The 17,275-nt window shown below is 29.4% G+C and overlaps 1 protein-coding gene across 5 annotated transcripts in view; it reads left to right on the top strand.

Moving 5' to 3' along the window:
• LOC113550088 (small conductance calcium-activated potassium channel protein) overlaps positions 1-17,275 on the top strand; it is a 245,212-nt gene extending 227,937 nt beyond the window's left edge. For 2 of the 5 annotated variants that reach the window (XM_026951717.1, XM_026951719.1), the window contains 7 exons: positions 600-735; positions 5,019-5,129; positions 5,203-5,330; positions 5,858-5,927; positions 5,994-6,101; positions 8,868-9,306; positions 15,082-17,275. In XM_026951717.1, coding sequence (XP_026807518.1) covers positions 600-735; positions 5,019-5,129; positions 5,203-5,330; positions 5,858-5,927; positions 5,994-6,101; positions 8,868-9,281 — 967 coding nt within the window. In that variant the 3' untranslated portion in view covers positions 9,282-9,306; positions 15,082-17,275. Of the gene's footprint in view, positions 1-599; positions 736-2,299; positions 2,436-5,018; positions 5,130-5,202; positions 5,331-5,857; positions 5,928-5,993; positions 6,102-8,867; positions 9,308-15,081 lie in introns of those variants that run through there. The other 3 variants (XM_026951714.1, XM_026951718.1, XM_026951716.1) reach the window with 3 other exon arrangements.

The following is a 17,275-nucleotide window of genomic DNA, read 5'->3' as shown; positions in this document are numbered from 1 at the left end:
GAAAAATATCTTTAAGAATTAACAAAATATATTTTTATAATGGGCTGGTATGCTGACTGATTGTTTAATCAACCAATGACTAGTATTAATGTTTATCTCACAGTAATTATCAATTTATAAATGTCCAACATGAGATTGCATCATATCCGTATTGTGATCTTATATGAACCTATTAAAACTCGATACATACGTCGTTGATAAATTTAAAATGTCCAGTACATAGTTTTGAACATTTTTGTACACGCCACTAATACCAAGTCTATATTAGAACGTTCGAGGTATGAAAATTAATATAAACACATTAATGAACAAACAATAACAATAAAACAAATAAAATATACAATATTATGCTCCAATATTTTTTCTTCCTCGGAATTTTTTGCTCGTTATCAATAACTATAATAATAATATGTTTTGAAAATAGTATTATTCGTCTCCTTTTTTATTTTAAATTAAATAATTTGGTATTTTATTTTGTTTAACACAAAATAATAATATTAATAATAATCATCGAACGCAATATTGCGTAAATGGAAGAGGCAATCTAGCGTCACTGCTACTGTCCTACCAGTAGTACGGACATTGTATATTGCACGCAGGTTCCACGACGAGGACCACGCCAATTACTTGAACTCGATGTGGCTGATAGCCATCACGTTACTCAGTGTAGGCTACGGAGACATTGTACCAAACACGTACTGCGGACGAGGCATCACGCTCTCCTGCGGTATTATGGTAAGATTAATAATGACGAACACATACACAATACACAATAAACGCGCACACACACACGTACACACATTACAATTACACAAGTACACACACATGGTACGCAAATATACTGACACATATTTACAGACACAGTGCCATCGTGTGCATTTACTTTTGACAGTATACCAACCACCAATCCACCTCTTACTCGTGACCGAGAAAGAGAGAATTATTACTTCAAAACTCTTCATCAACACAAAAACTAAAATTAAAATGTAATTAACTTTAACAATTAAAAGCGAACTGTTTACTCTGGAGCTTACAAAATTGAAATTGCGTTTATACACGCGTTTAAACGCTGTACAACATGGTGTTTTCCGTGTAGTTAGCGAATCCGGAAAGTCGTTTTAAATTTCACTCCTCCCACCCCAATTTCTCGTCGCACATAATTCGATTAAGCTTATATTTCGAATAATAATGATCGTAAACCAATTTTAATAGGGGACACACCCAACCAACACTGCCATAGCCACCGCCGCCGCCGTAAATTAATTATGTCCTGGCACGAGCTTCTGCTAACTTTGTAGACGCGACACAAAGTTTTAGAACTTTATTTGCTTTAAAAAGCTATTTACATTCATTGGGAACCAATTGAATTGAAAGCTTTCATACGTTCAACATTTGGGTCCAGTGAAAATATTTTTTAAATATATTAAAAAATGGTTTCTATGTCAGGGAGTGCGGGTGTAATTGAATTCTTAAAATTCATTAAACATTTTTATGATGTACATTTTTCATTCATCCGTCCAGAATTAACGTACAAAACTTCAATGTATAATAGAACATTAGCTCAACAAACGTCGAGCACGTCCTAAAGTATATTGGACTTAATAACTTTCAAGTATGGATATCTACTTTAAAAGTTATTAACATATAAAACCATTGTATAATTGATTTAGTATATACATATTATTTTATGTTATTCTCTCATAACGTAATCGTTTTTTATTAATAAAACCTAACATTAGAAAATATAAAAAGTGTAGACACCCTGTACATATTATTATTATATGGAGCCCTGTACTATGTCTAACAAATTCGTGTTGTCTGAAATACGATGAAGTTTCACTTCAAAAACGAGTAAATAAGTCATGTTTCACAATAAGTCTTCTACGAAATAGAAAATATACGCACTCCTGAACACGTGTTGATGATTCAAAACTTTTTTTTTACGTTTTTGTAATTGGATAAACGGGTTAGAACGCATAGTTCTGAACCCCTGGGGCTGATAAACAATCGAAGCAATGAATTTTGTTTAATGTATTTCAACCAGTATTGTCATACGCGCCAAAAACGAACGGAAAAGGAACTCGTGTTTAAAATTGTGTTATTGTCTTTTTTTACGCATCCTAGTAATAATTTCGATACGGAAACTGTACATATCGATGTGTTTTTGGAGTCGATAGGATAAAGATAATAAATCGCGTTCCGATTCATGAGAAATATTGTAATATTTATAATTTATAATTTAATTTTTTTACTGGGATTGGGTTGTGATCAATACTACACTGTGTCTGGGGCTCTGTAGGTTTCATGATGAAGATCACGCTAACCTGCTGAACTCCATGTGGTTCATAGCGATCACGTTCCTGAGCGTGGGCTTCGGAGACATAGTGCCAAACACTTACTGCGGTCGTGGCATTGCGGTCACCACTGGCATAATGGTAAGACCGACTCCAGAACAACCAAACAAATATCCCAGTGGCCTCAAATTTAGTGACCAAAAGTCTATCAAGCCGATAGCATCTAAAAATTCTAGCGTGCTTGCTTGGAAAATGCATTAAATTAATTTAGGAAGGAATACAGTTGAGCGATGTCCAAGTGGATTTAGATTTTAGAGTAGATAAATTGATTAATAACATTATACCCTTAACGTCTAAGGGATTCATAGAAAATAAACAATTTAGTATAAAACTACATATTATATAATCATAAAATATAGATTAGAGTATCTTGTTGTCAAACATTTATTTGTATGTATTTATATATATATTTCACACACAAAATAAAAACCATTTAATGGTGAATCGGAAATAACAGTTTATGAGATAAAATTATAATAAAATTATACTTATTTATTGTACATTTTCAAAATTATAATAATGTTGTAGCCTCCCTAATAGTTATAATAATAATTACATTTGATGAAACAACTTATAATTTTTCTATTACTGTTAATGATTATCAATTATAAATATTTAAATAGGTAATAATTATAATTAGTAAATAGTTAATAACGAGTCTAATTTAAAATTAACATATACATTTATATTTTTAAATAAATAATGATTTAAGATGTTTAAAATTATATGTTACTATTTAAAAAATGTAATCCAAATAAAAGTTATGAATATTCTCTGACACATTCCATATATTATTTTACTTACAGAAAACCATCCTGTATGTAAATATATATAAACATTATATTATGTATATTTTACTTTGTTTTCCAACTCTACATTCTTCCTCTTACATCAAACATGGTTTTATATGAATCCCTTTGATATAACAATAATAATAATTACACGTAAAAGCGTTTCAAAGCAATTATTTTAAGGACCGCTCATATGATGCAAATTCCAAGTGTCTTACTTCAACATTCCGAACACTATGCAAAGCGTGTAGAAGCGCTTTATAAATATATAAAGTCCCTTGTACAGTAGTTTCAATAGCGCTTTAGATACAATAATATTATAGATATTTCGTAATTGATGTATATCATTGTTGATACCGTTGTGAAAATCACAAGTGATATTATACAATTTTATTGCAATTATTTGTTATTATTATTATTACTTAGAAATTAGACACTTCTACATGTATAGACGCACTGTCTTAGATTTAGGTATAAACACCATATTAATATAATTACCGACAAAATATATAGATATACTACAGTAGGTGACACGGCGTCCTGAATAGGCAAATGTGGTGTCTCGTTGCACTGCTACACATATTGTTATTATAAAAGCTCCCATTAAATTCGAAAACACTTACGACTATTCTATAATAATATAATATTTAGTTGTTAGATAGTGTGTGTATTATATTATTATAATTTATTAATTAAATAATAAAGACAAAACAGGATAGTATGAAATATTTTTGTATATTTTTTATGTGAACACTAAACATATCTAATCGCCATGCAATGTCAAATGTATCACGCTTTGTCTAACACTATTTTGCCTCATTCACGTTTCAAGAAAAAAATATTGGGCTTTGAAATTAAACGAAAACTCCACTAGAATCATTATAATGTGTAAATAATTTTTCGATTTTTCACTAACCCGGGATGCACGTTGTAATATTGTTTTATTTTAAGTAAAACTGTACAGGAACTTCTTTGTTTAATATTGCATGAACATAATAATATACGGTTAAGTGGGCATTCAAACGCTTGTTGATTTGTATAAATAAAAGAAAATGTGCACTCGATTATTTTCTACAAGAATAATTAATGTTTAGAGGTTGAAAAAGTGTACATCCAAACACGAAACACTGAAATTTATTCGATGAGATGGAGCACATCTGTGATTATAGTACAACGACTCCAAATACACATTGATATAATAATGGAACATACTTTAATTTTCCACTTTCCCAATTATTTAGCCAAATGCCAACTAATAATATTTTAATTCTACGTGGACGAATGAAAGAACAAAATAATATATTTTATTTAAACGTCGACTAAGCAGTGGGCCTAATTACTATGACATCGAAAATTAGATCACACCAATGGACTTTTCCGATAACATCAGTTACCTAGTCCTTACTGTCCATCAGAGTTAAACAAAAGAGTTAAACACTACGCTTTTAATAAATTTAACTGTTAATTAAAATATTAAAATAAGCATTAATTTCTACTAGTACATAAAGCCTTTTAAATTGCATGAATAGAGCTATTATATTATTATTATTATTATTATTATTATTATTATTACTATCATAACATCATCATCGTCGTTTTAAACATAAAATATTTTTTAAAAATGTACCTCACTTACGGTTTTTGTTATTCTTTAACCATCATCAATCATTTATAAAACAAACTTCCACACAAACTTATATTAATAACTTTGCATGAACAAATTTATGTTGGCTTTGATCATCAAACACAATAAATAGACAACTATACTAACTATAATGTAGAGTGTTGTTTTTTCCTTCAACATTTTTCCTGCAATTTTATTTCCACCACCAATGCCGGTCTTAAATAACTAAAGCTAAAATTATGTTTCCAGGGTGCCGGGTGCACAGCACTTCTAGTGGCTGTTGTGTCACGAAAGATGGAACTGTCTAGAGCAGAGAAACATGTCCATAACTTCATGATGGACACTCAACTTACAAAACGAGTACAACATTGAATAATTTATATACTATTATTATGGATGATTTTTTTTCATAAAAAATATATGTCGTTTTCAGCTGAAAAACGCTGCGGCCAACGTTCTCAGAGAGACTTGGCTGATCTATAAACACACTAGACTGGTGAAAAGGGTGAATGCAGGCAGGGTTCGAACACACCAACGAAAATTCTTGTTGGCCATATACGCGTAAGTCTATTACAATTCAATAACGCCCAAAACATTTGTTGACCGCCAAAAGAAATTCTCAACAGAAAAATCATTACTGACTTAAACGACTTAAAAAAAAACCCGTAAAATGGTATTCAATATATTGTTCGAATACAATCATATTTTGTCTCCAAATTTTCTATTATTGTATTTGTAGCACCGATATATATTCAAATACATTTCTTTTTTACGACTTCGTCGGGTAAAAAATAATAAGTTTTTTCAACACGACGCGCTTGTGATAATTAAATACTAGTAGTTTCCTGATGAACAACTACACGACGTACACAAACCCTTTTCAATTAAACTCTTCAATTAAAACAACCGCACTGCACTCGAGGGGATAACAAGAGTTTTTATTTTATCAACAATCGTATTCCAACCAAATACGAACATTTTTCAAGTAGACAGTTTGAAAGATAATACTCGATACTTCCAACTTTGGGCTGAATAAAACTCGGGTGTTATGTTTTTAGTTTAAAATAAATATTTTATGTTTACCTTAGGTTGAGAAAAGTAAAAATGGACCAAAGAAAATTAATGGACAACGCAAATACAATAACAGACATGGCCAAAGTGAGTAGCAGAAATTACCGTGTCCGTAACAATAAATATGGAGGATAATGATTAATATATTTTCAGACTCAGAACACTGTTTATGAAATCGTATCAGACATGAGTAACCGATACGATGCGTTTGAAGAACGTTTGGTGAATCTTGAAGATAAACTAGTAGCCTTACAAGAACAGGTAAATAATATAATTCCATTTGTTTACTACTATAACGTATTAATGATGTCATTCTCAGTTGAAATTACTATAAATGAATATCAAATTATATGTGCAATATCATTTTCGAAATATTAAACATTTTATTTTTAAATCAAGTATAATAAAATAATAATTCCTCGTCGGCATGGTACTTATAGACATATTTACATCAAACTATTTTTTTTACCTTCGACAGACTAGGTAAAGTAAGTAGTTATACAGTTTTAAAGTTTCATTTAAATTATTTTGTCTTGTAATTATAACTAAGAACAAAGGATTTAATCAAACGTAATATAAAACAACATTTTAAAGTCTAAATTAACCATGTCTAAATAAATTATACAGCCACGAATTCCGTAAATTATTTCATGAATTCTATAAATTATTTTACATGACCGAATAAATGCAATGCATTTCAATTGGGTTATACAACTACAATTACATAACACGGTAGTATACCAAATTATGTAATTGAAACTTTGATTAATTCTCTGACGTATTTTATGTTTATAAATATAACTACCATTTGACATTATACACAATTAATTCAATTAATTTGAATATTATATAATAACAATTTATTGACACAATTTTTATTATGTTCTTAATTTATACATCCTACCTTTATTTACAACGTCATTATTCTTTTACAATCATTAGCAAATTATTGTTCTACACTTTACTATATATTCTCTAATCGGTCTTTAAATTATCAAGTATTTAGGTCAAAATAAACATTTTTTTTATCAAGCTTACGAAAATTAAATAGTTATATCCCAAAGAAAAAAGTTTGTTAATGACTTCCAACCGAGCGGACTTTTTTGGATGAATCTTTAAAAAAAAAATAATAATAATAAAAGCCTAAACGCTTGCCAAATATCAGAAAAAAATTCCACTTGATTACACATTTTCAAGTGATTGAACCCCATCTAAATTTACAATGGTATAACGATTTTCATAAGGTAGAAAATATTTTTTTGCATTATTTTTTTTTTAATTCCCATAATATTTGAAAAATATTCATATCATGTCATGTACGAAACATCTTAAATTATTTTCCAGTGTAGATTGTACACCAAAGGTGTGACCAAATCAGAACTACATAAGTTTGTACTGTTGTAATTACAACAAGTATAGTGTTGTGACTTATGACTAATGAATGACTAACAGCACTATAGATATGAATATTTTCCGAGTACTATATCGTTTTACGGTATTCAAATTTTACTTGTCTCATATAATTTAAATGATAACATCTGTACACCTGTCTTGCACATCCGATTCTCTTCTTGATATCTGAAGCTGGTTGAGCAATGGAAGGGAGTATGGGAGGAATTTACATGAAGTAATGGTAATATTTTAACTACAAAACAGTGTCATCCGAACTGCCATGGGCGAACATAAGCTCCGTTCACTCTATAAAGTCTCCATCCAATCAACCATCTGTCAAGCAATCAGTTATATTACTGTGACTTTATGCCTGGTGATAAAATACAAAATACCGACTCAATATTCATGTTTAAGGAAACGTTATTGTTTCCGATAAACTAATGGTAAACACTAAAGCGGGTTATTGATTGTATTTTTTTCAATATATTTTTTATATGGTTTAAATAATATAACAGTTATCGTCATGACGTACAGAAATTAAAATATAAAGTATAATATTGTCCCACAATTATTTTCGTTTTTGATTTCTTAATAGTATTTATACATTAATACACTACACACTAAACTAACATTAAAACACCATCATAACTCTAGAACTCTTTATCATTGACATTAATACGCATATTGCACAAATAAATATCTGAATAAACATTGACAAAATATAAAATAATTTAATTTAAAAAAAAAATCATTTAATATTCAGTATACCTCTAACGGCTCTAACTAAACAAAGTGATTCTTTTAAAACTAAACACTAATGTTTTTGAAAAGTATTAATTTGTTGGAAATTTAGAAATTTAAATTTTACATATTTTATATTATATTAATTGTATATATATTTATATTTATCGTTATGATTTTTTAAGTAAATACTATTTTAAATCACAGCATACATAATTCATATCACATCTAGGAGTAGAATATATTTCTGAAACAGTCAATAAATAATAATGAAATTTCAAATGTTCTTAATTAGTTATAACTTATTAGAATTTTAAGTTGTTGAAACGATCTGACAAGCAGAGTAGTAGAACAACATTTTGAGAGGTACTTTTATATCAATCGAATCCCCTCATCCAAACAATAAATAATTATAACTACTCATTCGAAATTCCAATTCCAATTATGATTCTCAAAAAAAGTATCCTAATTTAAAATATAAAAATGAAAATGCTATCATTCAAAAACTTAAAAAGAGATAAAAAAAATGGAATAAAAATATATATATTATACAGGAACAATTATAATAATATGATCGTTTACATTAAAAGAATTGGCTCCATTTATACACTTATAATAGGAGTATAAATAATTTCGTTGTATGAGTTTCTATTGGAATTTTCTCAGTACCATAAATGAAGATTTCACGACACATCCTGTCAAAATATTTATCGACATTAGGAAGTATTTTTTTTCATGTCTTTGGCCAATTTGGAATCCGGTACTGTTGACCGGCTATAACTAAGTTGGAACGTTTTTCCGTAAATCCCGTAAGACTGCAAAATAGAAGCCAGACGTTATAGAGTCCGTCGTTTTTCGCGGTAGTCAATAATCAAGTGACGCGTGTCTGTGCAGCTGGAGCTGTTACCGGAGATCCTGACCCGGTGCATAGCGCAGAACCAACAGAACCAGCCGAACACCGCCAACCCGTCGTCGACGACAGAGTCCAGGCGCAACTTCCTGCACCCGGAATCGGCGGCCGCGGTGGCCACCGGTGGCCTGATGCAGCCGTCCGTCTCGTCACCAGCGGGTAGCATGACCGGCGTCGGCGGCAACCCGCTGATGTTCCCATCGTCCTCGGGCGCCCCGGGCAGCGGCATGATGTTGGCCATGGGCAACGGGTCGACGGTCATGTCGCACTCGCGCAGCGTGCCGCCGACCGGTGCCGGCGGCGCGTCCCATTACCACTGGCCCACCAGTCCCATATTGCCGCCCATCAGCAGCCGGACGCCGCATTTAGTGCCCGAGCCCATCCAGCCATCCAGCTGAGCCCACGCCCGACCGCCGCCCATCGGTAATTATAATTTCTTTTTTATTAATATTAATTTGTATTATCGCAATTGTGTCGTCGTACGACGCAGCCTGCGAGTTTTTTTATTTTTGGTGTGATATGGGATAAACACCAATTATCGTTTTAAAGTTTAAAAAGTATATGTTAGGCCGCAGCGTTACGCGGCGTTTTCCATCCAATTTAAAATTTATCGTTCTATATATTAGAGTATGTATATATATATAGCTATAATATACACGACGGATATGATCCGCAACGTTTTCGTCCGGAGTGGAAATCGCCGACGAATTTGCGTTCTGGCGGACGAACGTCGAAACAATAAAAACGTACTCTTGATTTTACACAGCTTTGAATCGAGATGGACTACTTACGCGGTGATAGAAAACATCACGAGACTGTCGGTATATGGAACTCGAAGGAAAACGCCACGTGTATAGCCAGTCCCAGCCTTGCAGGATTCGTAAAATATATTGTCAAATGCGTACTTTATCAATTATAAGGTTGCCCGATAGTGCTCGACCAATATAATATACGAGAAGATGTAGTATGTACTGCGCATATTATAAACGATATATTTTTTAATTTAATAAATATAATAGAATACAAGTATCTATGACCTGTTTATAATAATACCTGTAATAATGTATTACTAGTTAGGTATTATATTACTTGATTATTTTACATTCTAATCGTTTTGGTTTTGAGAGTATCGACAAAAGACTTCACGTTTGTGTAGGCTCATTGTAAAACTGATTATTGTATCATTATATTTGTTTTTAAGTAGACGTACGCTAACCTACACCAATGTGTAGTTTCGTCGTGAAAGGGTTAACCCATACATTTTGGTTGATACCTTAAAATAGATAAACCCAAGTACTTATCCTAGTTTTGATGTTTATTATAGATTTTAATGTTGTGAAGACGTTCCTATATTTATTATTTTGTACTTACATCGCGATAATATGCATTATTTTTTTTTCAAATTATAAAAGCAATTGTATTATTAAAACCCATGTAAAATAATACAATTAAATGGCGCAGCTTCTAAAAAATAAAGCATAGAAAAAAATTTTAAAAATGTCATGTTCTTTTTAAAGTTTCTGAATACATTTGACAATTGGTTTATGATACTTTAATATACTTACGGCCTCGAATTATATTTCGTGGTATAACGAATATAACGTCGAGAAGGTAAAAAAAATCCGAATTTAACGTTGGCATCATATTGTAGTTCCCAACCTCGTTGCCTATATATTATTATGCGACCCCTACGTAGATTATTTACTTTTACTGTCTACACTACTATACAGTAGATACTGCGCTTCCTTTATCAAAGGTAAGTTATCGATTACCGTCGTCGCACGATGTTTAATCTCGCCCCACTGTATCGTAAAATAAGACGGTTTTCGTTATCGACCTTAGCTTTTGTTATCTCCGTGGAACCTCCACGTTTTATTATAATGGTATATAGAGTATATTGTATAGCTACCGCGGCATACCTTTGTACTTTTTAAAAAAAAGAAAAAATAACGAATAGTATAGACCATAGATACACGGAATTTGTTACATTCGGAAAAAGGGAAAAACCTAGTCTTGAAATCAATAATTTTAATACGCACGTAGACAGAACTACAGAAGTTGTGAACAACCGAATATGCGTTGCGCGTCTTTGCACTCTTTGCAGAGAACCATGCGAATGTTCTGCAACAGTGGGTATAAAATGGTTTTTATTCGGAATCGTTCGAATTTAATAACACAGCTGCACGCGTTTGTAATTAATTTCAGTCCATCGCTAAATCCTTTAAATTATATATATATATGTATATATGTATATGTATATCTAGACAGGGTAGTGCAGCGCTTTTAAACATGACAGCAGTTTCCCATTATTCATATGGATAAATGCGATTCCGTTACTATATATATATATATAGAGAAATCAACTGCAGTAGTAACATTACTGCAGGCCGGCGATATAGAATAACGTATTTATAATCATATTATACATTATTGTCATTTATCGACAAACGTATCTGTAGTGATGTTAATTAAAACCATTCCATTTTGATGACCTTAAAATACAGAAAAATTGTGTTAAATCAAATTTATTTTATTTTATTATTATTATTATTATTTATTTTTATTTTTTTTTTTTTTGAAAACGTGGTTATTACCAAAACACGCTGTGCTAGTTAATTATTTATTTATATTTGTGTACAGCTCTATACTATATACCTACATAAACAACTAACAAAACACAGTGGGTAAAAAATATAGACATATAATTTTGAAACCGCTATTATATAATATAGGTATTATAGGTACTTAATATTATACTACTTTCACCACTGCACGTTGAATACTCCAACTTCGTGTAAATATACAATAAGGTACTTATTTCGAATAATTAAATCATCCACCGTTATACTTACACCTGCAAAGAAGCTCGGTAGAATTCACTCTATCTCGTTTTTTATCATATAATAATTTTTTCAAAAGTTAAAACACAAAAAACGGTCTTTGTGTATCTCACCGAGCGCATAACAAGGTAAATTTCTATTTTTAATTATTAATTAATTTTTCTTTTTTCAACCCATCCTATTTAAAACGAAGATAGATGCACGGTCTTGTTTTCTTTTTAATTAGGTGTACCTATATTATTATTATTATTATTATACGGTCGAACGGTATTCACTCCATACCGACCCTAAAAACGTTGGTTGTTAAAGGATGCCCTCTATCCCCCAGTATAGCCGTATGTATAAGAAAGAATGCCTAACAGCAGTCCAAATAACAACTTTAGCCTGCATATTTTTATTTGTTTGCAGATAAAAATAAAAATGGAATTGCTCAAAAAAGGTTTTAAGTCTTCGTTATATTAAAGAAATAATATAATCCTATATCTGCAGTACCCATTTCTATCTAGATAGACATAATAATTAAGATATTATTTATTATAGATCCGAAAAGCGATTATAGACTATTAAAAGTAGCTCTATTGGAAAAAAAATCACTAAACCACTAAACTAAATGAACAAATTTACATTTTTCCTTTGAAAATTGTCATAAATAAATTTTAAAAACTCAAGTTCAAAATTATATCATAGTACATATCTCAGAGACGGCGCCAAATATTTTTATTGGAGAGAGGGGGCAATGCCGGGTGAACATTTTTTCTGGTAGAGCATTTACGTTTTAATTACTCAATCACCCATTTATTTATTATACCATATTTTCAGGAAAGTATTGCTATAAATGTTTTGGGTATAATATCTTATATTTCTAAATAAATAAACAAAAAATGTAACTATAATTTATTATTATGAAAAATATACTACAATAAAACTTCAAATTTCCTCCGTTTTTTTTTATTTTTATGTAATAATACATAACTTTTTATTTTTTAATGTATGAGATTTTAGAATGTGTGCCGTTAGTATTAACTCTATTAAGTATATTTATTTCTAAATGTACAAAAAAATCATATTTAATTTGCATATAACGGTCAAACTTAAAATAATATAACTTAAGTCTAAAAACTCTTTAAAGTAATTAATACTATTTTATAATATATTACTAATGATTTACAATTTCTTTATTTACTTACATATTTTTAACATTAAATTATAGGGAGGCAATGGAGGGGCAAAATCAAGTGTTGGAGGCACTTGCCCACCTTGGCCCCGGTGTAGCAGCGCCCCTGCATATCTCTATATATATAATATATATTATGTATTAAATATCTGCATTACATATACGCAGTGTGTACCTGTTGTATACCAAATGTCCAGAATCCAGATTTAAGTAATGATTCATTTCTAAAAAAGGAGTGTAATAAATATTAAATAATAATTATCTATTGCGCGACTGTGCGGGAATCGCAGAATAGGTACCGTTGTACCTATACCATGTAAATAATGTAATATATATTTCCCATATCTTATTTATTTCGTTTCTGTTTGATTTCAAATATGAAAATAATATAATCCAACAACAATAAGAACGGAAATAAAATTTGTTTGAATGGATATACGCATATATACATTTTATTATGTACACCTACATAGTATGGGGAACTTACAGGCATCCCGCTTTCCATTCGACTATCCCGAGAATGATCAAAAATAGGACAATATAATAATGAAACGAAAAATAAATTACGAATAAAAACGTATAGTTGTGTTAAACTCACTGTGTCGCATTAATAATTTTCAACAGCAACGCACCACCGCTGTTTTTCTCGGTTTTTGCCGGTTTTTGCATACAATCGCGTCACGTACGTTGCATGTATTATGACCGAATCATAAACTTTTCCTCTGGCATACGACCAAACTCTATTTATCTCAATCTTCGAACGTTGTAGTCATACGTACCCTATGATAGTGTATAATACCGCTTACCCAAATATATTTTTACACAGTTCCGAAAGATAGAAAATTGTGTTTATCATAGCGTTTTCCGTTACACACACCAAAACCCAGCTTAATTTAAAATACAATTTTTCCGATGTTTACTCCGGAACTACGCCCGCTCAACCAGTACAGATTAAAAACTTGTTTTCGTTTTTATTTTCCGTCGCATTATCACGTGATTTAATGGACAATGCGTATAATAAATTAGTGGCCACTAGACATGCAGAGCAATGCAGACTACTGCATGGATAATAGATACACAGTGATCTGTTTAACTAGGTAAAACGTTAATATTTTAATTTTTTTTTTAATTGTTTAAATGTTTTTATTCAATTCAAAGAATGTTTTTACGTATAATAATACTATAAACATTATATATATCAAGAACCTACTAGCTTATTTTAATTTCGAATAACATCGAAATTATGTCGCAGCCAGCTATTTATTGAGAAGCGTAAATTCAGGCAATTTTAGTTACGCTGTGGAGCGACCATGCAATAAGCATGGAAAAATAAAACTAAACCATTTAAACAATAAAAAGTGACATTACAAGAAAAACGATTACGCATCGTAGATTCGTCGGATTTTGATCATTATTTTTTTTTTATTTGAAACGAAAAACTTTGTACAGATCATATTAGACTTTGATTTTTGTATTAACTTTAAATAATGCCAGAAAAATACATTTAAAAAAAACTGAAAAAATTGTAATATATAAATGTATTTTACAACTTACTTTTGAAAATAGAGTTTTTAAAGTGAGAATCCAATCTAAGTATCCAATCCACATAATGCGTTCATATTTTATGTAACTTTTATATAAAAATATATTATCGAATTCTGAGTATTTCGCAAAGCAAAAAAGTTGTTCATATGAGGCAAATTATGCTAAAAATAAAAATGCGTCCTTAAACGAATACAAATAACATTATTAGAAAAGCATTCTTTTGATTAGAAAATGAAAAACACATTTTGTTATTCATAAAAAAAAAAAACCACTATGAAAAATAAATAGGGAGAAAACAAGATTTTTTGTTAAAATATATTTTAAAATAATAATTCAACCTTGGTATATAGTATGACTTTCAAAAAAAAAAATAAAAATACAAGTTTACTTAAAAAATTAGTGTAACCAGTAACCAGTTGAATAATAGCGTTTATAGTAGGTTACAGTGCATATTACCAACTAATTAGTAATTACGATAATTTTATACCTAGGTATATTATAATAGATATCATGACATATAAACAATAGTGATAGATAACCTATATATATACCTAACGTATTTCCCGCTATTTATGATAATTGTCGTTAATAAACGACGTTCGAAAGATAATAATTTAATATGTGTTTGTATATTTTTAGGAACAAACATGTGTCAGCGTTCGTTTTGAAATCAGCCGAACGACTGGAAAACGATTCGAAATCGTCTACGTACAACTTATCTACGTTAATATAATAATATTATAAATATAATATATTATTATTGTTAAAATACTTAAGTAGAACTAATTAATGTTAAACACGAAAAAAAAATACTTTGTTATTTCTACTAGAAATTAGTAAGAATTGCTCAGAATATACAAGTGGATTTTAAAATTTCGCATAGGTCACGTTCAACGAGATATGTAGAATTGTATACGCCAAAATGGCTTTTATTTTGATTTTGATTTTTTTTTAATATTGTTAAAATTTATAAATTTATAAAATTAAATATTAAAATGTAATTATATTATTAAATGTCTTTATAGGTAGGTATTTTATCGCTTTAGGATGATTGCGCGTAACGTACATTATTATATTTTTCTACGAAAATCGATTCTAAATAACCATTAAAAATCTTTATAACAATATTAAATAATATTAATATTAATATAAATTAATAATTAAATAATCACTCATAAAATATATAATAATATATTCGGTAGAGCTTCTTAATTATTTAAGAATTACAATTTGAAATAAAATATAATTTGACTATACCTACATAATAATATATATGGTGTCCAAGCGATAACTCTTGAATGAACAAATACATTGCAAACATTTTATACACATTAAAACAAATATAAAGTTTAAGGGACGTGCACCAAATCCCATAATTTATGTAAATTTTATTTTTAAATAATATTGTTCTAGATTATAAGTTTCAAAAAAAATTAAAATTATAGTTTATCTTTTTTTTCGTTACCCATTTGTTTATTTATTTTTTATTCGTTTAATAGCGTTCCGTTATGATTAGTTAAGTGAAAAAAATTAGCTCACAGAAATTGCATAGTATATACCTATTCGTATATACATCACGTTGTTTAATTAAATACTTACATTGACTATAATTTAATGAAGTTCAAATGAATTTGAATCACTGTATTTAAAGTTTCAACAAAATACATATCATAGTGTTTAATAGGTTTGAGCATAGATGGTATTATTTTCTAATAAATCTCAACGACTCGCTGGCAATCCGATAAGTGATTTTACAATATTTGCAAGTTTTTATAAGGGTTCACGAAAACAAAAGGGGACATTTTGAATCAGGACCAAATCCGTAATTATAACTTAAATATTATATATATATATTGCTATTAAATTATTATAGTTTATTATTATTAAAATAATTTTAAATATATTCAATGAACGTTAAGTGTTAAATTTTGAGTAACATACTTACGTTAGGAACTATAAGCTTTATGATATTTCACGTTTTCTTGAAAAAATAAAATTAAATAAATAATAAAATATTGAAATCAAATATTTATATTATATAGCTATGTTATGCTTATGACATTATGTTATATATCTGTATAATATAATAATTGTACTTAAATTTATACCCCTGTTATTATTTACAATTTTCATTAAATTTTTTTAAAACTTATTTAGAAGTGCCTTGAGTTATCTTTAACTTTTACATTTCAATTTTTTATTATAAAAACAAGTATTATTATTATTTGTAATGCATTTAAATTTCATTTATTTGTTTTGTAAAAAGTATATTTTAAAACCCATGAAAGTTAAATGTGCCTTAATGTGATTAGGCCAAATTAAGTTAATGAAATTTTTTTCTAAATAATATACGTAGAAGGCATTATTATTGATTTAGTATTTTTTTTTTAATTTGAAAAGAGTCGGAAACTGCAATGTTTCGCATCCACTTATCATTTTTCATATTTGTCAACTTACTTAAATAGCTATATAAATACCGTTGACGAACTACTCGATGTTCGCACTCCCGCAGTACAGAAGTAGATTCTGATTGAAATAAAAAAACAAAATGTATTAAATAAATTGTGACAAAGTGTTGATTGAAAAATCAACTAAAACTTGAATTTTTAGTCACCACTAAAATAAACTCAGTCCAAGATCATAAAGAATATAAATATTAAAAAAAAAACTTATTATACTTTTTTCCATAAACTGTACGGAAAGTAATATCGCTGCCAACTACCTTACAAGATAAATATTATGTAACAATTTAGTAATATTTATTTTCAAGTGAGTAATCCAATAGTACGTATATATTATATTAATACTCACCTATTATGATATTTTATTTATA

This window comes from Rhopalosiphum maidis, chromosome 4, assembly GCF_003676215.2.
Source record: "Rhopalosiphum maidis isolate BTI-1 chromosome 4, ASM367621v3, whole genome shotgun sequence".
Taxonomy (NCBI): domain Eukaryota; kingdom Metazoa; phylum Arthropoda; class Insecta; order Hemiptera; family Aphididae; genus Rhopalosiphum; species Rhopalosiphum maidis.
This window is presented reverse-complemented; position numbering and strand designations above follow the sequence as displayed.